This window comes from Acomys russatus, chromosome 29 (genome assembly GCF_903995435.1).
Source record: "Acomys russatus chromosome 29, mAcoRus1.1, whole genome shotgun sequence".
NCBI lineage: Eukaryota > Metazoa > Chordata > Mammalia > Rodentia > Muridae > Acomys > Acomys russatus.
Window position 1 is genome coordinate 12,459,311 of NC_067165.1, and position 27,950 is coordinate 12,487,260.

A 27,950-nucleotide genomic window follows, 5' to 3' on the forward strand; every position below is an offset into this window, starting at 1 on the left:
AGCTAGGTTTTCTCCTGCACTTGTTTTCCTTTTGTAAAGCAGATGGAGTAAATGGTTTCAGATATTTACAGTAACTGCCTGGCATTCAAATCTCTGAAAACTGCTAGTAAGCTTTACTAAAGCCAGCTTTATTGTCAGACTTCCCTCCGCTCCTGGCTTTCTCAGGACAGTCTATCCAGGAACTGAAGATTCCAACACATAGGGAGCTCCAGAAGATTAGACCACAGGGTACACCTCAGCCTAGTTATATTCCACCCAAGTATAGGACCTAACCACAGATCCAATCAGCAAGGAATCTAGTACTCATCCTATCAAGTGTGTTCCAATTACAAAGATGGAGAGAAACACTTTAGGACGTGGACTGTAACAATACAAAATCTCCAAGAAGAAAGTTCCAAGTCAGGATGAGCCAGATATACTGCAGCCAAGCTTTAGTAACCAGCCCAGAAAACTGGAAAATATTATTCAGTACAACACTAGATCGACGCCAACCTCTACAAAAGGTATGAGAGTAGTCAGTGTTCCAATGACTTTTAAAGAGCCATTATGAACCCAGAATTCCAGAGGCAAGTGAGTCCACAATAGCCAGGACTAGAAAAGAAACCCTGTCTTTAAATAAATAAATAAATAGCCAGCGTGTACCCTAACTGTCTCAGCCCAATAGGATGGCATTAGCACCCAGAACTGATGGATTGCCACTCAACCCCATATCCCACAATGAGTAGGTGCTCCTGGCAGCCCAGGATCCTTCTTAGAAAGTATAATTCCAGAACAAGGGCCTTTTAAAATTAGCATATTTATTTTTATAAGACAAAACTGCAGACAATATAACAATTCCAATTATTAACATATTGCAACCTTTCTATACAGAATATAACATGACAGAAATTCTCCAGATTCTTCTAGTTGTTTCACACATCAATCTGAGCAACTCTAACATAACTATTTTCCTCAGGGATTACTTCCCATGTTTCCACCAGTTTTCCCAGGATAGGATTGTGGCCTTAAATGGAAACCAGGTAAACAGAAGATAGGCACAACCCAAGACCTGGTTCATCCATCATCCATTTTCAGCACCAGATTTCCACCAGTTCTTGTTTGGCAGACGCCAGCCAGGGATAGCACCGTTGAAAGCTTACAGACAACTGAACTCAGCCAGGTGTTTGGAAATAGAAACATAGCACCAGTAGAAGACGAAAGGCCTCTAGCCACACTTGATCACTTCCACATTAGACAGAGTGGGTTGTGCAACAGCAATACACAGTAAACAAACACGCCAAAAGCAAAAACCTAGAATATCCCAAGGCATAGATTCCACCAGTAATTAAGAAAAAAAGCCATCAAAGCCTCCACTGTGGTCTACAATCTTTATTGAAGTTATACAAAAAGAATCCCCCAAAGTGAAAAAATACATTATGTACAAAACCACATTCCCTCAGGAGGAAGGTTCTGCTCTCTTAGCATGCAGTGCTTTCAACTGTAGCTGCAGACTCCACTGTCCCCTCTGCTGTTGCCCGGCTTTTTGCCTGATTCTCAGCCTGAAAGACAAATAGCCTGGGTATAACTTACCCTGACATAAGTCACCAACATATTTAACAAAGCAGGCAGGCCCCAGTCATAATTAAACAGAGGTGCCCTGTATTTCCCTACAAGATAGTAACACTGACAAAGGCAGTAGTTCACACATTACATGGGAAGGATCAAGTAGAAATGATCAAATGCTATTGCTGACCTGGTGCTTTTCCATATATTCTTTAGAAAAATCATAAACAGAATCCATCTCCCAGATACCCTATAACTTCATATGCAAATTATTTTCAGTGAAGTCATTTTCCATGAGAGTCACATGTGCACTAGGGAGGCCTGGCTTTCCAGCCCTAAGAACAGCTTGTGAGGAAAGTGGCCAAGTCTTAAACTACTCACCTCAGCTTCCATATTTTCTGACTCTTCATTTCCACTGGGAACAGTGTCCCCACTGCCTCCATTCACCTTGGGCTCTTGTTTGGCTTTCTTTGCATCATCTTTCTGGGGACTCTCTTCCTCTGGTTTCCTCTAAAGGTAGAATTGTAAAAGCTTAGGAAGATTGAAAAATAATCATATAACCCTTGTGATGCCAAGATCCTGAACATCCCCTTACAGGCCCCATGGATCTGCTCTCTAGCTATAGGGCAATGCTGACCACTATACAAAAGAATAAAGAGGAGTGCCCCAATGTATTTTATCACAGAACTCCCCTCATTGAGGATGAGTGTGAGGGTGAGTGGTACAGAACTGAACAGTAAAGGACAAAACAGGTTACTACTTTAGGTCATTGAACACAGATTCGAAGACTTACACCACAGGGCAAGAATCATTGATTAGGACTATTGGCAGACATTTCAGAAGACAACATACTAATGAAGAAAAACAGCTAGATTCCTGAATTGTGCTTATCTGATGAATGCTCAGCTTTCCAAATAGTTAAGGAGCCATGAGTTTGTCAGATAAGGTGCAAAAAGCCTTAGTTAGCTCTTTTGAAAATGAGTGTGTCACTGTACCACTTAGGAGTATAGTATATATTTACTTATATGATATAGATATATCTATATCATATAAGTTTATTATTTCAAACACCCCACCCTCAAATGCAGACTGGGGGAAAGTACATGTAAATTTTACCTACCTTTTTTCTGACAAGATGGGAAATATCAGTCACACAATTTGATGAGGAAGCACCATCTGTTGGTTTTCTACTGGCAATCTGGCAAAAAATAAGCCTGTGTTACTGACAAGTTAAGAACACCTTATTAGAATCACAGTAGGCCTATTGACAGAAACACAATACGCACCATGGAAGCTGAGGCACCCGCTCCACTAGGAGTGAAACCTGAAGTAGAGCTCTCCACCTGTGTGAGACACAGACAAGTTGCAGCACAGAACCCCAGCCACACAGGCTTAAGTGACCCACAACACAAGCACCTGACTGAAAGGGGAAATGCCTGTGGTTTCAGCATCACAGCAAGATCTTCCACACAGACACCAAGGAAACTCATAGAAGCTAGGCTCTTCACAGAGCATTCCCCAGCAGGCCAGTGGCTAGGAGCAGAACCAGGCAATTTAGGGCTAAGAGGTTCCATGACTTAAGCCTTTTCTAATGTAGTCAAAAACATTTCACACAGGTAATAGTATTTATACTGAAAGGCAAATAAATGTCCACGGTCACACACAGTAGCAGAGACAGAATCCACACCCGAGCATGCTGCCTGCAGTGCATTCTTTCCACACTGTATATTATCTGATACCAGTGCGATGAGCTCGTCTTCTAGTCAACACTCTCAAAATCAAGTCATGAGGAAAAGTTCCTTGCAAATAGTTTATAAACATTAGTTGTATCACAAACGTATTTACTTAGATTTTTTTGTTTGTTTTTCAAGACAGGTTTTTCTGTGTAACAGCTCTGGCTGCCCTGGACTCAGTTGAAGCCCAGGCTGGCCTCGAACTGACAAGAGATCCTCCTGCCTCTCCTTCCCGTGTGCTGGAATTAAAGGTGTGCACCACTATGCCCGGCCATAAGTTTATTTTTAAAGTTGTGCTTATTTTTATTTTATGTGAATGAGTATTTTGTCTGCATATATGTAAGTATACCACTTGCATGTAGTACGGGCCTATTTAGAAAACTTTAAGATAAAACTCAACAAACCAGAGTAGCTTTCAGGGCCAGTTCAGCTACATTCCCACTACGCTGAGATTCCTTGGCATCTTCTATCTTCTCTCTAATTTCAGGCAGCAGTTCTTTCAGCTCCTCAATTTCTTTCTCATATTCAGTCAATAAGCCTTCAGCTTCTTTCATCTGCTCATTTAATACAGCTACAAAGAACCAGCTTAAGTCATTACTAAGAATGGACTTTTTTTCATAATGTAAATCACTGCATCATCAAAGCATAAAGTAGCTGCTGCTCACTCACCCATTCTCTTCTCAATGACTTCAATAGATTTGCCAAACTGTGCCACTGCCTCATCATACTGAGAGTTGTAGCCATAGGCTAAGCCCAACTGGTAGTGAGTCTCTGCAAGGAGACGGTCGTGAGCTTCCAAGTATTGTTCTTGTAGGCTTAGGCAAGCCTGGAACTCCTCCACAGCTTGGATATAATTCTCTAGTGAATGAAGACAGAATACCAAAAATTGGATGGACAGCATTCATTATCAACTCAGTTCAGGAATGAACTTTCATTTTATATTTCTATCTCTCCTCTCTTTCTCCCCTTCTTTCCAAACAGGGTCTCACTATATAGCTCTGGCTGGCCTGGAACTTGCTATGCAAACCATGCTTGTCTTGAGCTGAGATACACCTATCTCTGCCTCTCCTCCTGAGTGCCTGCATGAACTGTCAGAACACACCATCTACAAGGCTATTCACTGCTCCAGGCACTACAGACAGCCAATGCTAACTCTTAACATATATTTCTGCTTTAGTCAGCAGAGGGCTGGAAAGTCTGCCTTTCTACTTTTCATTGTTCAAGGTCAATTCTAAGGAAAATGAGGAGACTAGGGACATGGGGAAAGATAGGAGACAGCAAAATGGAAAACGCCATTACCAGATTCAACACTAACTTCTCCAAGTTTAAGATGAGCTTGTGCAGCATAAAGCTGGGCTTCTTTTGTTTCTTGCCTAAAAGAAAGATTAGTATAGCCTTAAAATAATTGTGTAGTCCTAAACTGATTCTGTTTTCAACCACAAAGCCCCACATGAGCCAAAAAGCACCAAGAATTTTTACCTTTTAAATATGATCTTGGCTAAATCCAGCATATCCCAGGCAAGCTCTAAATTCCCAATCTCCTCCTCTTCGTTTTCTTGAAGAGACTGAAGTATATCCAAATCATTGGCATTAGATAAAAATATAAGACAAGCATCTTTTTAGAGAATAAATCTAAATGTATAATTTACTATAATTTGAAGAAAAAAAAAAAAAAAAAGAATACTGGTTGCAATTCAAAATGCAGGCCCTTCTCTAAAACCTACCAAATGGGCTCCCACTACAAGGCCTCTAACTTACATCACTTTATGTCAGTGAAATATAATTGTGATGTTGTATTTCATGGAAAAAAGGAACCTTAAGTCCTAACCAAGCACCAGCTGTCTACAGTAACCTTCCCTATAGTAGTAGCCCATAACCCTAGAGTAACACAGTTGAAGTGGTACTCAGGAGATAACAGCTTACCTTGTTTTCAAGAGCGGATTCGTTTGGTGTTTCTTCAGCCTTGTCATTTTCTTTGTCTTCTTCCTCTGAGCCTTCAGTTTCTATAAACAAAAATTCCTCAGTATTGAAGTGTAACTAAAGATATTTTCTGTCAGGTCTCATTCTGATAAATATCTGTCAACCTACATTCTAAAAGAGAACAGTTAGCACCTGATCTGAAGAGAAAGTCAGTGGTCACCATCTAACTCAAATTTAACCTTAGACCAGAATACTTTATAGTCTATTCATCTAAGTGTCATTGTTAAAAAGACTAATGACTTTATTGTAAATATAAACCTGGTGTGATTCAGAGTAAGAAAGAAAACTATGCATTACCTCTTGCTAGAAACTCTCATCCACTCAGCAAACAGTTTTTTAGACATTTGTTAAGACTACCAAAGTACCAAAAAACTAAGTAATTCCAGTCTTTTCAGAACAACTGAAAGACTAGCTTTCCAACAAGCCATGGGAAGAGATGTCTTCATCAATTCTTCCCCAACGAGCATGCCACACACTATTCAGCTGAAAAAATTGGGAATAAACAAACCAGTTACTTTAAAATTTAAGATTTAAAAGTGGCACACACCTATAAACCCAGGGCACTGGGAGGCGGGGACAGAGGCAGATAGATCTCTGTGAGTTCAAGACTCGGCTGGTCTACAAAGTGAGTTCAGGACAGCCAAGGCTACACAGAAAAACCATGGCTCAGGGTCTTAAAAAAAAAAAGGATTTAAATGTATAGCCACACTCATAATTATTCTCATGTACAGTCACAAATCAGTTGCTCAAAGTACAAGCTGGGTTTCTCTGTGTGGCCTTGGCTGTCTTAGGCTCACTTTGTGGACCAGACTGGTCTCAATCTAAAAGATTCATCTTCCTCTGCCTCCCTGACTGTTGGGATTACAGGCCTGCACCACCATGACCGGCTAATAACAAACTTTTATTGTAAAACAACTTAAAATTCATGTCAACTATTTTAGTTGGTACAATTGGTTCACATATATTAAGCAAGTACTGGTTGCCATCTTTCATTAAACTAAATGGGAGTACACAGCAGCCAGCATGCTCAACATGGGGGTGTGGGGGGGAGTGGCTTTTTGAGACAAGATTTCTATATAGCCTTGGCTACCCTGGTACTCACTCTGTAGACCAGGCTGGCCTCAATATGCTTGATATTTTTAACTGGGTGGTGGGTGGAAAGAATCACAAATGTCACTAGTCAACAACCTATTATGGGAATGCAAATATTAAAAAAGTATGCCTTAGAGCTGGGTGGTGGTGGCACACAACTTTACGCCAGGGCTGCACAAAGAAGCTCTGTCTTGAAAAAAACCAAAACAAATAAATGTGTGCCTTAGTATTTTGTTGAGAAGTGGTGTAGCTTTAACTGTTCTACACTTGAGATGTATTAACATGAAGGCTGCCTCTGCTTCCCAAGTGCCAACTAAATATGTGTGACACAATGCCTATCTGACCAAGGCTAAATGTGAGCAATTTTATCTGCAAACCAATTGTTTCACAATGGGAACAGACATAGAAAATTTTTTGTTTTTTTTGAGACAGGGTTTCTCTGTGTATTCTTGGCCATCCTGGACTCACTTTGTAGATCAGGCTGGCCTCGAACTCAGTGATCCGCCTGCCTCTGCCTCCCCAGAGCTGGGATTAAAAGCATGTGCCACTACACCCTGCTGAAAATTCTTATATATTGCCAATTGCTAAAACTAACCACAGCACCTGGACTGTTTGCAAACAACCAAAGTAAACCCTAATTAATCACAAGGTTCATTTTTGTATGTAAGGTGTGTGTCCATGAGGAGACCAGAAGTCAATGTTATGTCTTCCTATATAATTCTCCACCTTATTTTCAGAAACAGGGTCTCTAAATGAAACTGGAGCTTCACAACTGGCTAGTTCCAGGGTATAAAAAGACTCACTGGTTTTTTTTTTTTTTCTGTCTATGCAATTCAGTGCTTCTGAAATAGTGCTATCAAAGCATTTTCTAGCTGGGCGTGGTGGCACATGCCTTTAATCTCAGCACTCAGGAGGCAGAGACATGCAAATCTTTGTGAATTTGAGGCCAGCCAGGTCTACAAAGTGAGTCCAGGACAATCAAGACTATACAGAGGAACCCTCTGAGAAAAACAAAACACCAAACCAAAGCATTTTCTTTTTCTTTTTCTTCCCCTCCCCCTTTGTTTTTTTTGTTTGTTTGTTTGTTTGTTTGTTTTTTCCCCTTCCCAAAACAGGGTTTCTCTATATAGCCTTGGCTGTCCTGGAACTCATATTAATCTGCCTCTGCCTCCCGAGTGCTGGGATTAAGGTGTGTGCCACCATGCCCTGGCTCTTCCAAAGCATTTTCTAAGATATTTTTTAAGGGGGGGCTGGTGTGTGTGTGTGTGTGTGTGTGTGTGTGTGTGTGTGTATTACTCTGGTCCTTTTTTAAAGCAGTATATGCTCTTGACCACTAAGCCATTTATCCAGCTTGACTTCATTCATTCTCATAATTCAAGAGGGAGCTGGAAAGAGGTTAAGAGCAGTGCCTGCTCTTTCAAAGGTCCTGAGTTCAGTTCCTGGCAACCATATGGTGGCTCACAACCATCTACAATGAGATCTGGTGACCTCTTCTGGTATGTGGGTGTACATGCAGGTAAAACATTGTATACATAATATATCTTTTTTAAAAAATAATTCAAGAGTGCAGAAGTAGATACATATACTTTAACAATACTCTTAAAAATATTAACTAGCTGGGTGTGGTGGCGCATGCCTTTAATCCCAGAACTGAGGAGGCAGAGGCAGGCAGACTGCTGTGAGTTCAAGGCCAGCCTGGTCTACAAAGTGAGTACAGGACAGCCAAGGCTAGCACAGAGAAATCCTATCTCAAAAAACAAAGTTAATTAAGAGACATTACTTGGTCCCTCATATAATCCCAGCACTTGGGAGACTGAGGCAGGGGGATCATTCATTAAAAGTTGGAGGCTAATGTGTTTCTCTTGAAAAATCTAAGGAACAGTGTAGATGAGCTAGGTTGATAAGAAAGCCAGTAGCTAGAAAACTCCCAAAGTTGGTAACCAGTAACCAAACAATAGTAGGAATGTCCTAATGACCTCAGCAAATATAAATTTAAATACTTTCTGAGCTTCTTGAAAATGAATATTACTAGTCATATGTATTCCATTTTCCTGTTTATACCATTTATCTGATCTTAATTAGAAATTAAGAAAAATTATATTACAATTAATAAACTACGCAATCCTCACATCTTTAAACCCAGCACAGAGGGCACTCAGGCAGGGGGACTGCCACATTTGAGGCCAGTCTGGATTACAGTGAGAGCCTGCCTTAAAAACAAATAAATGAAACAGTGCTGACTCTAGATTTCTACAGGTAAATCAGATACCCACAGACCATCTGAGTATAGCCAACCTTTATGATTGCAATTTAAATTTTTGTTACCAACATCTAATATGACAATTAAACCAACACAGTGAGGGATATAGATATAAATTGTAAAAAGTACCACGAAATGGGTTATTTGTGATACTAGGATCAAAGTTTGCACATGCCAGGCAAGCATCCCAGCACTCACTGTCATCCCATGCCCTGGGGTGGAGAGACCCATGTATATGAGTGTGAGTGCACTGGCATTATGGCACCTGCATAGGAGTCTGGTCAGACACTGGCAGGGTCTCTGGTGTATCAGGTTAGTTGTTCCACAAGCTTCCAGGAAACTGTCCTGTCTGTAGTTCCTATCTCCCCTTAGGTACGCTGCTGTTATAGATGGAGTACATGACCACTTTTGTATGAGTTCTGGGGATTCATTCAAACTCAGGTTCTCACACTGGAATGGCATGTCCTTTTTTTTACACACATTAAGATTAGCATTTATCAGATATAAAGGGACCAACTATACAAGAAGGTTAAATCCTAAAGCCAGACTCACCCATCCCTTTTTTAGGTGAGGAAGGATTTCTCCCATTCCTTATGTGTAAAATGTACCAAATAACACTGAAAAGTGTCACCTTATGGGGGCTCAACACTGGGTTTAATACTAGAGTGTTTGGCTAAAATAAGGCCCAGGGTTCAGTCATCAACACTTGGGGGGTAGAATCAAGACATTAGAGTTTTCAAAAACTGAGTAGTTAACTCCTGTGCTTTCTAGTAAAGAACTCCTGAAGCTCAAGAAGGCCAACAGTGCTACCACTTAGCAAGTCCCTGCTGGCTGGTGTGCAGGGGCCTGCACATAGGCAGACGCGTATCAGAATGGTCAAGTAATAAAGATGGGTCACTGAAAATCCATAACTTAAGACAACTCTTGAAATAAGTCTAATGATTACACAGGAAATTGAAATATACCTGCAAGTATTAATGTCAACGTTAGATGAAACTTATACACAGTAGAATCCCCAACTGAGCACAACTCAAGTCAGACGTGCCAATTAGTAATTAGAGGCTTAAAAATCTTGATAAAATTGAATCACAATTAAGCTAACAACACTCTAGTTTATTAGCAGCCAAAGCAAGCATGAAATGAAGAAAGCAAGCAGCAAACGGGATAGTGGCTAAGCACTTTCTCCTGAAGGGGACACGGACATCAATGTGAATAAACCTCTAGACATCCTGCCTTCACTTAAATGGCATGGCTGCTTAAGTGCACCAATTCAGTGGATTCTACTGCTCTAGTCCTAACCTCCTACAACACAGAAACCATGTGAACAGTAAATTTTAAAAGTTAAAGGCATGCAATTGAACATCCATTCAGCATTCTCTGCCAGCCTTGCCTATTTCCCTATCTATCCCACAACACATTTCTAATCCACCCTTCATATCCCCATTGGCTAGTATGGCATAACAAGTTATTGAAACTAGCCAAGTTTCAGAAATTGGAAGACCTACTCTGTAGTTAGTAAATAGTAAAAAATTGGTTACCAGCCAGCTACAGATTGGGTGGTCTTGATTTAATTTGTTAAACCTATCATCATTTTCTTAAACTAACCTCGTTTTCATTATGCCCTTTCCTAATTCAAAGGCAGACTGAAAATCCTGAATGGAAGGCTGACTTTATCAATGATTAGTGAGTCAAATCTAGAATATACTCCACCCACTGCAGCTCTGGCATATCCCAGTTACCTTCACCCTCTTTCATCTGTTCGTCTCTCTCTTGTGTCTCTTCATTAGCAGCTACCTTAAATTTGTCTTCAGGTGCTTTCTCCATGGCCCTCTGGGCTACCTTGGTCTCAACCCCATCTCCAGCTGCCTCAGATTCTTCTACAGGTAGCATTTCTTCCTCCTGTTCAGGAACCAGCTCTGCCTTGACCTCTTCTACACTTGAGCCGTCTTTAGTTTCTGTCAGTCCTTCTGCAGAAGTCTGTGGTTCACTAAGAGTCTGACCTCCTGCAGCTGATGGTCCATCAACTGAACCACTGTTAGGAAGAACTGTAATTTCCTGCCCTGGCTTCTCAGAGGCTTCTGATCCAGCCTCTGCAGCCACCACTGGTGACCCTTCAACATCTTGCCCTGACAGTTGCTCAACATCAGCCTTTCCTACTTCACTCTCAGAGGTAGCTACCTGATCTTTTGGTTCCTCCCCACCCACTGACTTGACCGTGGGGTCTCTTGTTTCAGCATCTACCTTCATTGAAGTGCCCTGCTTTTCTGGAGCCCCAACAGGCTGATCTTCTGAAGTTCCTTTTGGCTTTTTCTCAAAGCTAATTTTTTCCTCTCCCTTTCCCTGGTGCACTGTTTCTCTGAATTCCTCGTTTTGACCATAAGCTCCAGACATTGATTTTCCTTCCTCAGTACACAATGATTCCTGTTCTGTCTTCCCAGAAGTGACCTCAGCTTCATTCAGTCCTGGTGTTGCTGCTTCTTTTGCCTCTTCGGAGGCTTCAGGTAACTGTTTTGAGGGTGGTTCGACTTTTCCCTGTAGCTCACTGACATCCATGTCTTCTCTTCCGCCCTTTTCCACTTCACTTTCCTGCTCTGTGTCAGTTTCAGGCTTTGACAGAGACTCGCCTTCTGCTTTTTTGGCTTCTTTTTCTCCCATGGCGTCATAAACCTGTTCTCTCAATTCTTCCCTTGCTTCCTCTACATGGTTAAAGAACATGAAGCATAAGCATGTCTCCGAGTTTAATGATAAAAGCATAAATGAAAACTAGAAATACATTCCCTTTAAGCCCTCAAGTAGCCTAAGTGTTAGCAGATACCCACCCAAGAGAAAAGCAAAAGGAGAGTCCAAGCTAGCAAAGCAACTTACTGCAAAAGAAATGTGTATTTCACATCAGGTCGGAAAAGAAGTATCAAGCTTTCCTCCCTCCCTCCCTCCCTCTCTCTCTTTTTTTTCCCGAGACAGGGTTTCTCTGTGTAGCCTTGGGCTGTCCTGGAATTCTTTGTAGACCAGGCTGGCCTCGAACTCACAGAGATCCAGCTGCCTCTGCCTCTGACCCCGAGTTCCTTCCTCTCTTATACATTATAGATATTTATTTGATTTGTAAAGCTCTAACAAACTTAGAAAATATTTATTTTTCTAAGATGAATAAAACATAAAAGTACTCCAAGGACTTCTATTAAAGTAACTGGGCTGTGCAAGTTGTTATAAAAATATAAATCAAAAAAGTGTTTAATATTGTCTTAATATTTAGTATACCAATTTAAAAGACCTTCTCTACTTGATACTATCATTTACTTATTCTCTTAAAGAAGCTCATTATCACTTTAGTAATGGCTTACACCCATTGCATCAGCCGAAGTACCTTTGAAGACACCAACCACTGTAAAGGAGAACCCTATTTCCATAACTTATTTAAAGGAAATATAGGTCGTCACATCTCTTGAATATAGCATGCAACTCTACATACCATCTACATTATCATTATTTTCTACCAAAGATTCATCTTCTGCTTTTTCTCCTTCTTCCTCTTCTACATGCACTCCTTCTAAGGCATTTCCCAACACTCCATTCTCCATTCTATAAGAGGAAAAAGCACAAAAGTATAACTAGTTCCTAACAATAAGATAGAAAATGAACCAAGAAAAGAATACAAAACTACATATTCAAACCAGGAGGAGTTCTACATGTTTCAGCCAGCTAGGTTCACAGAACAAGACATAGTCTTTAAAAATAAGGGGGGGAGGAAGAGGAGGGCGAGGCAGTGCTGAAGAGATAGCTCAGTGATTAACAGCACTTGCTGCTCTTATAGAGGACCTGAGTTCAGTTCCTAGCATCCACACCCAACAGTTCACAAATGTCACTCAAGCTCCATGGGCTCTGAGGACTTGGCCTTGAGGAACACTTGCACTCATCACACATCTACACATAATTAAATAAGAAAAACTTTTGGAGCTGTGTGTGCTCATGCACGCCTTTAATCCCAGCACTCGGGAGGCAGAGGCAGGCGGATAGCTGTAAGTTCAGGCCAGCCTGGTCTACAAAGTGAGTCCAGGACAGCCAAAGCTACACAGAGAAACCCTATCTCAACTCCCCTCCCCACCCAAAAAGGAAAAAAAAAAGAAAAAATAAAGAAAGAAAGAAAAAAATTTTTTTGGTTGTTTTCTTTTATGTTTTTCAAAACAGAGTTCCTTTGTTTAGCTCTGCTGTCCTGGAACTAGCTCTATAGACCAGATTGGCCTTGGCTTGGTGGCCTGACTCTGCCTCCTAACTGCTGGATATAAAGACACATTATATCACTGCCCGGCCAGGAAAAACAAACAAACAAACAAAAAAACAAAAAACAAAAAAAACCAAAAAGCCACTAGGCCAGGCCTTGTAGCACATGCCTATAACCCTGCCTTAGGCATCGGAATCAGGCAGTTCTCTGTGAGAGCCCTGTAGCAGTTTCAGTGAAATGGCTCCAATATGCTCATGTTATAGTGTTTAATCCCCAGCTAGCGGAACTACTTGGGAAGGGTTCCAAGGCATAATGTTGTTGGAAGAGGAATGTCACTGGGAATGTACATTGAAGTTTCAAAACCTGGGCTGAAGAGATGGCTCAAAGGTTAAGAGCACTGACTGCTCTTCCAAAGGTCCTAAAGTACAATTCCCAGCAAGCACGTGGTGGCTCATGACCATCTATAATGAGATCTGGTGCCCTCTTCTGGCCTGCAGGTGCACATGCAGACAGAGAACTGCATACATAATAAATAAGTGAAGTTGTTTCAAAACCCAAGACATTCCCAGTTAGCTCTATAGCTGCTGTGGCACTATCTAAGCTCTCAGCTACTGCTCCAGTGCCATCTCTGTCAGCCCTGTGGCCATGCTCTCTGCCATGATAGTTATGGATTCACCCTCTGAAACTGGAAGCCTACAATAAACTCATTTCTATAAGTTGCTTCGGTCAACTAAAACACCACCACTACCAAAACAACACACAAAAACCTCCCAACTACATGCTCAAGGAAGACAACTAATAATGAAAACATTAATAATAATGAATGCCCAGCCATAAGTGGGACATCTGTATCACCCTTTTCATTCCTCTCAGAACATCAGGAAGAGACACAAAAGAATGTATAAACTGGGGAAAGGAAAGTTAGGGACACTGACTTCAGGTATGACAAGACTCTTCCGCTCAAGAGCAACTGTGCTTAAAGCCTATTCAAAATCTCCACAAGACTGTCATAAAAAAGGGAGGTGCTCATAGGCTTCATTCACTTCTCCTTTAAAATTTTTCTACCTACAGACAACTGATGGGAAAGCCAGAGCGCAGATAAGCTACCATGCTAGTAAACAACCCTAATCAAACTCACCATACAGCAATGCATAAGTGAAGACATAGTTGGAAAGTATTAACAGGAATGGGAGAGGCATGAGGGTGGATGTGGGTAAAAATGATGTAATGTATGAAAATGTCCTATTGAAGCCCATTATGAGCAATTAAAATATACTAATGAAACCATTATAACTTGTAACATAAATTAATGCTGTAAGATGTTCAACTTGGGAGGCAGAGGCAGGAGGATCTCTGTACGTTCGAGGCCAGTCTGGTCTACAAAGCGAGTTCAGGACAGCCAAGATAACATACAGAAGCCCTGTCTCGAAAAGTAAAAATAAAGATTTTAAGAGAAAGCAAATTGTCACCCTGAAATAGTAATTATCACCAGCAGAATAAAACATCTATCCATAGCCGGGCGTGGTGGCGCACACCTTTAATCCCAGCACTCGGGAGGCAGAGGCAGGCGGATCGCTGTGAGTTCGAGGCCAGCCTGGTCTACAAAGTGAGTCCAGGATGGCCAAGGCTACACAGAGAAACCCTGTCTCGAAAAACCAAAAAATAAAAAAATAAAAAAAAATAAAAAAAATAAAAATTAAAAAAAATAAAAAAAAATAAAAAAAAATCTATCCATTTATATTAATAACAGGAACACCATGTTTTCTAAACATAAAATCTACTCCTCCACTCCCATTTCCCTAAATGGCTAGTGACAGTCTGTCAACATTTTCATAAGTCATTAAGTGCTCTGAATAATCACAAAATTAGGAAACTTAACAGAATTATGCATAAAGACTCATCATTTATTATTTTGCATATCCTCAAAATAGTTTATTTATAATAGTTATAACTGAATACTGTTTATTAGTGAATTAACAAATTAAATATTATTTATGTAATAGATTTGTTGATTTATGTAATAGATTTGTTGATTTATGTAATAGATTTGTTGAACAGTCCCCATGAATGTTAACAGTAAGTCTTTCTAGCTGGAGAGAAGGGCATATGGGATCGGGACAAGTCTCCTTTTGCAAGTTAGGCTACAAAACTTGAACTTGGTCCTTCTCCTTCAGACTCCCCAGGTTTTGGGATATTTAATTCCAAACAGAAAATCTTATTTACTAGATATTTTCATGTGTTACTTATTCAAATTGTACTCTATACAGTCCTTGTGGAGTAACTGTAAAGCTAGCTCAGAGTACATAATATTCATATCCCTGTATTAAATTCTGATTGACCATTGACTATTATTGAAAAGATCATTGCTACACTAATTCAAAACCTCAACTTATTTTTTGCATAATTTTAGCTAACAAGGAAGCTTTAATTCTTTAAAGAGACCAAAGCGATATAAAACATTCTATTCAATAAAATGAGGTTTTCCAAGACATACCTGGCCAACTCCAAAAGTGACTTCCCATAAAAAAAGAAGGCTTCTCCACACTCATTAGCTGTTTCTCCATACTTCTTACCTCTACAAAGAAAGTAAATATATAGTCTGAACATTGTTAATTGGTAGTAAACAGCACATAAAGTAAATGTTACATCAATGTTCTTCATCTATATATAATGTATATTTTAAGTGCCACTGACTAAGTAGAAGTATTCTTCCTGCCACATTACAAATACCATTGTTGACTAGAACAGGTAGAAGACCTTTGGTTGTGACTTACACAAAGAAAAAGAACCATACTGAAATAGAGCATCATTTCTGGATTCATTTTTAATTTGTATTTTCTGTTCATTGGTGTTTTGCTTACATGTATGTGTCTAAATAATGGTGTCATAAGCCTAAAAGTGAAGTTACAGACAGCTGTAAGCCGCCACGTGGGTGCTGGGAATTGTACCCTGGGCACTCTAGAAGAGCACCCAGTATTCTTAACCGCTGAATGATCTTTTGAGCCCCCTAAGAGCATTAACTCTGAAACCAGGTACCTAAACTGATACCTATCTTTTTTTTGTTTTTCGAGACAGGGTTTCTCTGTGTAGCCTTGGCTGTCCTCGACTCACTTTGTAGACCAGGCTGGCCTCAAACTCACAGCGATCTGCCTGCCTCTGCCTCCCGAGTGCTGGGATTAAAGGCGCACGCCACCGCCCGGCCTGATACCTATCTTTAAACCATAACTAGCTATAACACAAATTCTTCTTAGTGCCTTAAATTTTTTCTTTTTCTTTTTTTTTTGAAACAAGGTTTCTCTCTGTAGCCTTGGCTGTCCTGAAACTCACTCTATAGACAGGACAGCCTTGAACAGATTGGCCTAGCTCTCTGCCTCTTGGGTGCTGGGATTAAAGAAGTGTACCACCACTGCCTGTCCTTAAATTTTCTTTTTTAATAAAATGCAAATATTATTAACTGCTCAGAGCTATTGAAGAACTAAAAAGGTAGCCCAGTATGGTAGCACATGCCTTTAATCCCACCACTTGGGAGGCAGAGGCAGAAGGATCTCTGTGAGTTCAAGACCAACCTAGTCTACAGAGCCAAGTTCCAGGACAACCAAGATTATACAGAGAGACCCTGTCTCCAGAAACAAAAACAAAAGAAACAACTAAAAAGGTGGCTGGAGAAGCTAAGCGATGGTGGAGCACACCTTTAATCCCAGCCACCTTTAATGCCAGGCTAGTGAAGCTCTTGAGTTCAGTCAGCCAGGCCTATAGAATGAGTTCCAGCACGGCCAAGAAAATAGAGAAACCATGTCTTGAAAAGCAACAAAAAGGTGGCTGGAAAAACATGAGTGGTTAAGGGCTGCACTGTCTGCTCTTCCAGAGGTCCTGGGTTCAATTCCCAGCAACCACATGGTGGCTCACAACCATTTATAATGAGATCTGAAGCCGGGCGTGGTGGCTCACGCCTTTAATCCCAGCACTCGGGAGGCAGAGGCAGGCGGATCGCTCTGAGTTCGAGGCCAGCCTGGTCTACAAAGTGAGTCCAGGATGGCCAAGGCTACACAGAGAAACCCTGTCTCGAAAAACCAAAAAAAAAAAAGAGATCTGATTTTCTCTTCTGGAGGACAGGTATGCATGCAGGCAGAACACTATATACCTAATAATTAATAAATAAATCTTTCTTTTAAAAAATTTCCCCTAATACTTAAACAGTTTACACTGATTAGTTTTTGGCTTCTTGACACAAGCTAGAGTTATCGACGAAGCAGAACCTCAACTGTGAAATGCCCCTATCAGACCACCTGTGGGACATTTTCTGCATTAATGATTAATATGGGAGGGCCCAACCCACTATAGGCAGTGCCACCTCTAGGCAGGTAGTCACGACAGTAGGGTAAGATCAGATGTGGTACCGCATTCCTTTAATCCCAGCACTCGGGAGGCAGAAGCAGACAGATCACTGTGAGTTTGAGGCCAGCCTGGTCTACAAAGCAAGTCCAGGACAGCCAAGGCTACAGAGAAACCTTTCCTCAAAAAAACCAAAAAGAAAAAGAAAGGAAAACAGGGTAAACTGGGCATAGTGACTCCTGCACTCTGGGAGGCAAAGGCAGGGGGTCTCTTAGTTCAAGCAACCTGGTCTACAGAGTCCAGGACAGCCATATCTACACAGAGAAACCCTGATTTGTAAAACCAAGAAGAAAGGAAGGAAGCAAGCAAGCAGGTAAGCAAAACATAGAGAACAAGCTAGTAAGTGGTGTTCCTTCATGGTCTCCATCTTAAGTTCCTGCATCCAGGTTCCTACCCTGAACACCCCCAATGACGGGAGTACGATCAGGACACATAAACCAAATAAACCCTCTCTACCTACCTAAAGTAGATTTGGGTGGGGCATGGTTTTTATCAATACAAAATGAACTAGGACACCAGAATATGTTTGATCTTCATTCATAGCACAGAACTAAATACCATAACCCCAAATTCATTAAGTCCAGACAGAAAAGAACAAGGGCCGGCCCAGAGATTGCTGTCTACATCCAGAAATAGCATTCTGTTCTGCATGCTGAGAGAAGGAATTGGGGGTAGGCAAAAACTAAACCTGAAAGCTACAAAAGGTTTCATTCTCATTCTAATTCTTTTTGTAAGATTTTTTTTCCTAGTGTAAATGCAATGTAAATCATAACTAACCTTCAATTTCTACTTTACTAACTATCATCAAAACTAGTTCAAAAAAGTGATTATAGGAAAAAATACAGTTTGAAGACTCACACAGAGACAGGGTTTCTCTGTTCAGCCTTGGCTGTCCTGGACTCACTGTGTAAACCAGGCTGGCCTGGAACTCACAGCAATCAGCCTGCCTCTGCCTCCCCGAGTGCTAGGATTAAAAGAGTACACCACCACACCCGGGTCAGACTCACATTTTTCTAAGACTTCTAGAAGTATTGAAATCTACGGCAAAAATAAAACACCTATAAGGCAATACATAAAACTAGTTTCAACAAGATACAAGTATATATGTCCACCTCATAGTTCCCATCAGATTCCAGTCAGTTGCATCAGCAAATATGAATGTTAATGTTTTAAAAATGCTACTCTAGGAGCTGGAGAAATGGCTCAGAAGTTAAGAGCACTGGCTGCTCATCCAAAGGTCCTGAGTTCAACTCACAGCAATCACGTGGTGGCTCATAACCATCTATGATGAAATCTGGTGCCCTCTTCTGGCTTAGAGGCAGAATACTGTATACATAATAAATAAATAACTCTTTTTTAAAAATAAAACCAAACTGATAGTCCCAGGAGACTATGGGTATAGCTTAATGGTAATGTACTTGCTATCCATGTGAAAGGTCTTAGAATTGAACCCAAGTTTAATGTTTGTTTTGATTTTTGTTTTTCAAGACAGGATTTCTCTCTGTAGCCATGGGTGTTCTGGTAATTGATCTGCTAGCCTCTGCCTCCCAAGTACTGGGATTAAAGGCATGCACCACCACCACCACTTGGCTCCCAAGCAAATTTTATACAATAAAAAGTAAAAAAACAAGTTTTTTCCCCTCTTGATCATTAATGACTAGGATAAAAAAAATCACCTTATTAAAAAAAATTAAAGACTGAAATTACCTAGTGATACTTAGGTTTTAAAATTACAAGTCTAACTCACCCACAGAAAATAAAAAGGCAGAGTTGTTTTTGTCGTCCAGAGAACTGGACACATATATTAGGCAAGTACTCCTCCACTGCACTCCTTATATACCTACCCTCATTCTTCCTTCTTCCTCCCCATAGAAAACCTTTTAAAATTTTGTTACAATATATTACTGCTTTACAATAAATCATATACTTACAAAAGACTAGCTGCTTCCTGGAATGCATTAACAGCTGAGGGAATGTCTCCCATCACCAGATGTTTCTGTCCTAGTCCCAGAAGTTTCTTAGCTTCACTATCCACATCCAAACTGCAAGAAAAATATTTTATTTAGTGTCAAATATTAAATTAATACTCACTGGATACACCACATTTAAACCATCATAGTTTTAAGTTTGGACTGCTATGGAAGCCCTAGCAAATTAACCAGACATGAAAGCATTCACTCACCCATAATCCCAACACTCAAAGGCAAAAGTAGGATGACTTGAGAGGCCTGCATGAACTACACATCAAGATCCTATATAAAAACGAAAGATAAAAACCTAGCTAAAGCCGGGCGGTGGTGGAGTACACCTTTAATCCCAGCACATGGGAGGCAGAGGCACAGGCAGGCGGATCTCTGTGAGTTTGAGCTCAGTGTCTGGTCTACAAAGAGTCCAGGACAGCCAGGGCTCTGTTACACAGAGAAACCCTGTCTGGAAAAAACAAAAACAAAAAACCCTAGCTATGTCGCACTTATTGTTTGCTGTAAAAATTAAACATTTGCCATTGATTGTTTGGTGCCTTTGTCAAATATTTAATTGAATTATGTGAATCTATTTTGTGGTTTGATCTGGTCTGTTTACCTTTATTTATGGCAGTACCATATTGTTTTAATCACCATTTCTTACCTAATTTTTTTTGTTTAGCATAGTGCTTTGTAAACCAGAATGGCCTTGAACTCAGAGCCAGTGGAGTGCTGCATGACTTTAATCTCAGATTTGAGAGATAGTCAAGTTGATCTCTGAAAATTCAAAGATGGCTAGGGCTCTGTGAGACTGTCTCAAGAAATAAAGAATAAAGGATGGATGGATATAGCTCAGTTGATAGTGTTTACCTAGTATGCAAACACAAAAATCCCTGGGTTCAATCTCCAGTAGTGCATAGAAGCAGGTAAGGCAGCATAGACTTGTAATCTTAGCAGTTAAGAGGGAAGTTCAAGGTCATCACAGGAAATGCTGAGAGATTGAGACCAACCAGTGTTTTTGTGAAACCTTCTCTCTCAAAAGATAGTAATAAATAAAGAATCTAAGTAAGCTGGGTGTGGTGGCGCATGTCTTTGAACCCAACACAGAAAAAAAGCAGGGCTGTTATACAGAAGAGACTCTAGATGAAGGGGGAAGAACTAAATAAATAAAAGGCTGGGATATCAACTCAGCGGATAAAGGTCCTTAGTACCCTCTTAAATGCAGGGTGGACCCATATGTACTTCCAGAGAAAGGATCCTACTCAGCAAGATCTGGGTTCAATTGAGATACTTTATTCAATGAATGATCAAAGAAGATTCCCAATATCAACCTGTGCCTTCAAGTGAACATGCACGCACACATGATAGCTTACAAGCAAGCCAGATAACAGTTATGCATGCCTGTTATCAGGGAGGAAGAGGCAGGCAGGTCTCTGAGTTTGAGTCCAGCCTGGTATAAAAAGTGAGTCCAGGGGGGCTGGAGAGATGGCTCAGAGGTTAAGAGCACTGACTGCTCTTCCAAAGGTCCTGAGTTCAATTCCCAGCAACCACATGGTGGCTCACAACCATCTACAATGTGATCTGATGCCCTCTTCTGGCCTGCAGGTACTCATGCAGGCAAACTATGTATATATAATAATAAATAAATTTCTAAAAAAAGCTGGGCATGAGCCGGGCGTGGTGGCGCACGCCTTTAATCCCAGCACTCCGGAGGCAGAGGCAGGCGGATCGCTGTGAGTTCGAGGCCAGCCTGGTCTACAAAGTGAGTTCAGGATGGCCAAGGCTACACAGAGAAACCCTGTCTCGAAAAAACCAAAAAAAAAACACCCCCCCCCCAAAACCCCCCCCCCCAAAAAAAGCTGGGCATGGTGGTGAACACCTTTAATCCCAGCACTCAAGAGGCAGAGGCAGGTAGATCTCATGAGTTCGAGACAGGTCTGTTACACAGAAAAACCCTGTGTCGAAAATCAAAAACAAACAAACAAACAAAAACAAAAAACAAAAACACAGCTTACAAGCACATGTAGAAGTAGGCACTCATATCAAACATAATTTTTTTCTTTTCTTTTTTTAAATTAAAGTATGGTGGTGCAGTCTTTAATCCCAACACTGGGAGACAGAGGCAAGTAAATCTCTCAGAGTTTAACGTCAGCATGGTCTACATATTGTATTCTAGTTCAGCCAGGGATAAAATAAGACTGTTCTCATGAGAAAAAAAAGTGGCATGGGGACATGGAAGGGATACAGAAGGCCAGAAAGGGCTCAATAAGAGCACTGGGCCTTTAATCCCAGCACTCGGGAGGCAGAGGCAGGCGGATCGCTCTGAGTTCGAGGCCAGCCTGGTCTACAAAGTGAGTCCAGGATGGCCAAGGCTACAGAGAGAAACCCTGTCTCGAAAAAACCAAAAAAAAAAAAAAAAAAAAAAGAGCACTGGGTCTACACTCAATTCCCAGTGCCTACATGGCCATCTCACAACTTAGTTCTAGAGGATCCAATGTCCTATTTTGGCTTCCAAAGGACACCAGGCACACAGGTGGTACATAAATGTACATGTAGGCAGAACACCTATACATATAAAAATATCTTTTTAATGATTTTTTATTATGTATAGTGTTTTGCCTGCATGTACACCTGCACACCAGAAGAGGGCATTATATGTCATTATAGATGGTTGTGAGCTACCATGTGGTCGCTGGGAATGGAACTCAGGAACTTTGAAAGAGCAGACAGTGCTCTTAACTCTGAGGCCATCTCTCCAGCCCTCAAAAAATAAATTTTAGCTGGGCATTTTAATCCCAGCACTCAGGAGGCAGAGGCAAACGGATCTCTGTGAGTTCGAGGCCAGCCTGGTCTACAAAAGTAAGTCCAAGACAGCCAAAGCTACAGAGAAACATGGTCTCAAAAAAATAAATAAATAAAAATAAATAATAACAATATTATTGTTGTTATATTATTATTTTTAAGTGTTTTAAAGGTGTGCCCTCACTAAGAATGGGATGTGGTTAAAGTTGGGAAAATGCTTGCTTATATATGAATCCTTGGGTTTAAAGCCTAGAATAGCATAAAAACCAGGTATGGTAGTATAAATCCTCAGCTATGTAGCAAGTTAAAGACCAACTTAAGTTAGCCATGGTTGGTGGTGCATGCTTGTGATCCCAGCACTTAGTAGAAAATAGGATGTGGGTCTCACAAAGTAAGACCTTCAGACAGGCCATGAACAGGCAATCACCTTCCTGTTTTAACTCCTAGAATAGCTAAGATTGCAGTTATGTGCTATTATTGTGCTTACCTCTTACCACAGTTCTTTAAAGTCACCTCCAATCTCATCAGGACATTTTATGTATTGGGACCAAATTCACCATGGTCAAAAAACTCTTCCAAATTTTAAATTCTTAAGTTTTTGTTTGTTGACTGGCTGATTTTTGGTTGGTTAGTATTTTGCTTTTGGTGGTGGTAGGTTTTGTTTTGTTTTGAGATATGGCCTCATTCTATAACCCAGGATAACTCCAGTTTCAGCATTCCATGTGCTGCCAACTAGACATACCCTAGAGTCATTTGAGTACAATTGAGAATAGCACAGGATCAGACTGGCCTGTAGGACAGCCCACTGAGGGCAGTACCCCTCCCTAAAAAGGTAGATCTCTACAAAAACACCTATCTGAGCATGAGCCTGTAAGGAAATCAAGGGAAACCAGCAGTGTTTCCATGACTCCCACTGATTTCCCTTATTGACACTTTAAGTGTTAAGCCAAATAAATCTTTTCTTCCCCAGGTTGCTTTTGGTCCATATTTTGCAATACCCAGCAGAAAAGAAACTAAGGTAACTGGGCTTACATCACAAAATGTAAGCTCAAAAATCTTTTTCTGTTACTAGAGATGACACCAGATCCTGTTTTTGTTATTGTTTGTTTTTCCAGACAGGGTTTCTCTGTGAAATAGCCCTGGCTATCTATCCTGGACTCACTCTGTAGACCAGACAGGCCTCAAAATCACAAAGATCCACCTAACTGCCTCCTCCTAACTGCTTGCTCCACTACCACCCTGAACCTAGGTTCTCATGAATGCTAAGAAAGCATACTAACACTAAGCTATAGCCAATCCTCAAAAATCTTAATTTTCATTTACCTCAAATTCTATTCAACAGTCACTGTCAGTTGATTCATCTAACAGCTGCCCTGGACTTGCTTTGTAGACCAGGCTGGCTTCAAACTCAAAGGCATGCGCCACCGCCGCCTGACTCAGATTTTCTTTATAAAAATGATCTAAATGAATCCCTGAAAAGGTTCTGCAGACCCTAGAGGTATCTAAGAAGAAAACTTCAGAGGCAAAAGGTACAGTTCCAGTGACAGTGTTTGACTACCATCAGTAAGACCTTGGATTCCATCCACAATGAGCAAACTGCCCTCAAGTACATTACTTCACTTCTGTTCCAGATATGAACACAATTATACCATATACTCTTACCTCTCCATTTTATCTGCAGAGGTAGAAGGAGCAGGAGCATCTTCAATTCTATAATAAAATAAAAAATTAAAGTAGAAGGTAATTTTAGGTTGGATGTTAAGCGATGTCAGAAAAATACAAAAACAAAATATTAATTTTTATGTTTTAAACACTGAGCCAGATAGTGGTGGCACACACGTTCCATCTCAGCACTCAGCACAGGCAAGAGACTCTGAGTTCAAGGCCAGCCTGGTCTACAGACTGAATTCCAGGACAGCCAGGGCTATACAGGGAAACCCCCCCCCACCCCACTTTTTTTTCTTTCTTTTTCTTTGGTTTTTTCGACACAGGATTTCTGTGTAGCCTAGTTTGTCTGGATTTGTAGACCAAGCTGCCCTTGAACTCAGAGATTCCCCCTGCCTCTACTCCCAACTGCTGGGATTAAAGGTGTGCACAATCATTCCAGGTGTTTATCATACACATTATTCAATTCTTGGGTCAAAGAGATGGCTTAGTGGTTAATGACATAGTTGCTGCCAGGCCTGACAACCTAAGGCTGATCACTGGAATCCAATGGTAGGAGAGAATAATGACTCTGTTGTCTTCTGACCTCAAATCACATGCTCCCCCTACTGCTACACAAAATTGAACAAATATAGCCTAATAAATAAAATTCCAAACCACTGAAATAAGCAGCAACTTTCATAGCAAAACCCAGAAGGGGAAAATAAACCAGTCACAATTTAAAAGGCAGTACTTTCGGGGCTGGAGATGGCTCAGAGGTTAAGAGCACTGCCTGCTCTTCCAGAGGTCCTGAGTTCAATTCCCAACAGCCACAACCATCTCTAATGAGAATCTGGTGCCTTCTTCTGGTGTACATGCAGGCAAAACATTGTGTACATAATAAGGGAACCTTTAAAAAAATTAAATTGAAAAAATAAAAGGCAGTACTTTCAAGTAGAAGATAGAACAAAGCAGGCTACCTACCAGATCCAAGAATGGCCTTTTAGATCCTTGTGTTAAACTCTACAGCAGCTAGTTATATTCCCATTGATTATGTTTCACAGGCTGTAAACAAAGTCTTGCACATGCTATGCTTAAAGTAAGTGCTCTACCACTGAGATATTACCTCTACTGTCCACCTTCAGGACTATTTAATTATACTGATCCAATGGAACCAGTACAAATTTATTTAACTACCACGATTAAAGGACTAGGTTTTTATTTCTAATATGTAACAGATGAAATAGAAGATATATAACATGGCAATGTCAGATTGTACCATATTTCTAAATACACTAAAGCTTTGCACATCTCATTTTATGCCATTAACAGTTTACAAAACACTATGAATTTACCTCTACCACCCAAGTGCTAGAATTAATAAAGGTATGTGCTATATCTATCCCTAATTGTGTATATAATTTTAAGTGACTGAAACTTTTTTAATTTACTATTCAATATGTATACAATGTTCTCCCTGCATGTGTGCCTGCCCTCCAGAAGAAGGCATCAGATCTCATTATAGATGGTTATGAACCACCATGTGGTTGCTGGGAATTGAACTCAGGACCTCTGTAGGTACAGTCAGTGCTCTTAACCTCTGAGCCATCTCTCCAGCCCAAAAATTAAAACGTAATCACTAGAATAGGCAAGAAATTTAGCAGGGTTTAGTGGCTCGTGCTGTAATCCCAACACTCAGGAGGTGGGGCTGGCAAGATGTCTCAACAAGCAGCAATACGGGTTGTGCAGGACTGATAACCTAAGTTTGATTCCCCAGAACTCACTCCTGAAAGTTGTCCCTGACCACATGAATGCTCTGGCACCACTTACACACATATACACAACAATAAATAACTTTAATATTTTTCAAAAATATACTTTTTTTGATACATGGTTTCTGTGTAGCCTTGGCAGTCCTGGAACTATCTCTGTACACCAGGCTGGCCTCAAACACATAAAAGATTCCCCCTACTTCTGCCTCCCTAGTGGGAGGTATGAACCACCACCGCCAGGTATGGTGGCACTCCTGTAATTCCAGCACTCAGGAGGCAGAGGTAGGTGAATCTCTGTTGAGGTCAATGCAAGCCTCTTCTACAAATCCAGAACAGCCAAGGCCACAGACAGAAACCATGGGGGCAGTTGGGGAGAGGAGGGCAGGGCCAGGCTGGGCCGGGCCAGGAAGGGAGTGTGCACCACCACCTGGCTTAAAATAAACTTATTAAATAAATTATCAGGGCTGGCATGATGGTCCTTCCTTTTTCCAGTACTTGGGAAGCAGAGGTAGGTCTATCTTTGCCTTTGAAGCCAGCTTTGTCTACATTGTGAGTTCCAGGCTAGACAGGACTATGTAGTAAAACCCTTTTTCAAAAATAAAACAAATAGTAATTAAAAAACACAACAACCAAACAAACAAGCCATAAGCCGGGCAGGGCGGGGTGGTGCAGGCCTTTAATCCCAGCACTTGAGAGGCAGAGGCAGGAGGATTGAAGTGAGTTTGAGGCCAGCTTGGTGTACAAAATGAGTCTAGGACAAGGATACACAGAGACACCCTGTCTCAAAATAAATAAATAAATAGGAAAAATACCATAAGCTAGGTGTGGTGGTGCACACCTTTATTCCCAGCACTGGGAGACAAAGGAAGGTGGAACTCTGTGAGTTGGAGGCCAGCCTGGTCCACAAAGGAGTGCAAAACAAAAAAATCTCACAGGCCCCAAAAGCAAAACTTGTTGTCTGTTTGTTTTTCGAGACAGAGTTCTCTGTGCTAGCCTTGGCTGTCCGGGACTCACTTTGTAGACCAGGCTGGCCTCAAACTCACAGCGATGCACCTGCCTCTGCCTCCCGAGTGCTGGGACTAAAGGCGTGGGCCACCACACCCGGCTGCAAGGCAAAACTTCTAAAGTGCACAAGGACCGGAAAAAAAATAAGCAGACGCCTAAAAATGGCCAGGAAAAAATGGAAAAATCGAGCCCATTTGTATGGAAAACATTTGTTTCCTCGAACTAATGGGATGAGTCTGTGCACTATCCAAAACAGTAGCTCATGTTTGGTTAGCACTGTAAAGCTTTCAATTCCTTCCTTCTTTGGGGTTCTTTCGCTTAGCGGACTCATCTAGCAAGTAAACACTGCTTAAGACTGAAAGCTCCAAGCCGGGCGTGGTGGCGCAGGCCTTTAATCCCAGCACTCGGGACGCAGAGGCAGGCGGATCGCTGTGAGTTCGAGGCCAGCCTGGTCTACAAAGTGAGTCTAGGATGGCCAAGGCTACACAGAGAAACCCTGTCTCGAAAAACAAAACAAAAAAAATGACTGAAAGCTCCATGCACCCTTTACTAAAGACGCTAAGAGTAAAAATGTCTCATGAAAATCTCCGACCCACACCGAAAACCTCAAGAGCCACGACACTTCTCCCCCAAAGGTTGAGGGTCAGAGATTCAGTCCCGTAACGTCCCTCGGATTACTGTAAACGAGTAGGAGTACTGAATAAACCTTACTGCGCCCTATTGCTCAGGCGTGAGCTGCCCGAATCCCAAACAATGGAGTTTTCCCGCCTCCTCAAGGCCCCGCCCCCTCCTCCCGAACCCAGACGTGAAAAGCACGCTTGCAAAGTCCCGCCCTCCACGAAGCCCCGCCCACTCCGTCCTCCTCGTTCCAAGCCCTCTTCCTCGTGCGAAGGGCTTTTTTTTTTTTTTTTTTTTTGGCGCCAAATCTGTTGGACAATTTTTCTAGGTTCGTCTACCGACTCTTTACAGAGGCACATGCTAGGAGTGCGAGGGTAGTAGGTGCTCAAGAGCTGACTGGGACCAGAGAGCCCACGCCTTCCTTCCTACCGGCACCCCGGGACCAGGGGAGGAAGAAAAGGGGCAGGCGATGGAGACAGCCGCCGCCGCTGCCCCCGGCAAGATGGCGGCCGCGAAAAGCCGGGCAGGGGGCGCCAGCCACCCGCCGTTACCGCTAGGGCGCCGGCTCTTCCCCAGCGGGGCTTCTCCACAGACCAACCCTCTCCGAGCGCCGGCGGGTGTTCAGGGGAAGGCAACAGTCCCACCCTCCGGTCCGTCCCGCCCGCGGAGCCCAGTCCGCCAGCTCTCCCTGCGGACTGGCCAGTGCCTCAAGCTCGCCACGGTCCCGCTTACTTGTCAGCGGAAGCCAGCTCCGCGGCGACGGCAGCAGCGGCTGTGGAATCTGTGGCCATCGTCCCCCTGAGGTGGTGGGCCAGTGGGAAGAATACTGCCTGTGAGGGAAAACAGAGAACTCGGGACGCCACACACTTCCCCAGGTGCAGAAAATGGCAGATTGGAGACCCCGCGCGAATGAGGCCCTCTTATATACCAGGG

At 41.8% G+C, this 27,950-nt stretch overlaps 1 protein-coding gene across 2 annotated transcripts; it reads right to left on the minus strand.

Annotated features, from left to right (window-relative positions):
• Positions 1-1,221: 1,221 nt before the first annotated feature.
• Positions 1,222-27,884, minus strand: Nasp (nuclear autoantigenic sperm protein). 2 transcript variants are annotated; one of them, XM_051171926.1, is made up of 15 exons: positions 27,750-27,884; positions 23,641-23,688; positions 19,147-19,257; positions 15,318-15,398; positions 12,074-12,183; positions 10,347-11,303; positions 5,199-5,278; positions 4,755-4,840; positions 4,575-4,648; positions 3,945-4,133; positions 3,680-3,846; positions 2,829-2,885; positions 2,663-2,740; positions 1,924-2,052; positions 1,222-1,538 (listed from the first exon to the last, which is right to left on the minus strand). In XM_051171926.1, the coding sequence occupies exons 1-15, from the start codon at positions 27,806-27,808 to the stop codon at positions 1,458-1,460; spliced, it is 2,307 nt and encodes a 768-aa protein (XP_051027883.1). In that variant the 5' UTR covers positions 27,809-27,884; the 3' UTR covers positions 1,222-1,457. The 2 variants fall into 2 exon arrangements, with proteins under 2 accessions (XP_051027883.1, XP_051027884.1); XM_051171927.1 differs by lacking the exon at positions 10,347-11,303.
• Positions 27,885-27,950: the final 66 nt, after the last annotated feature.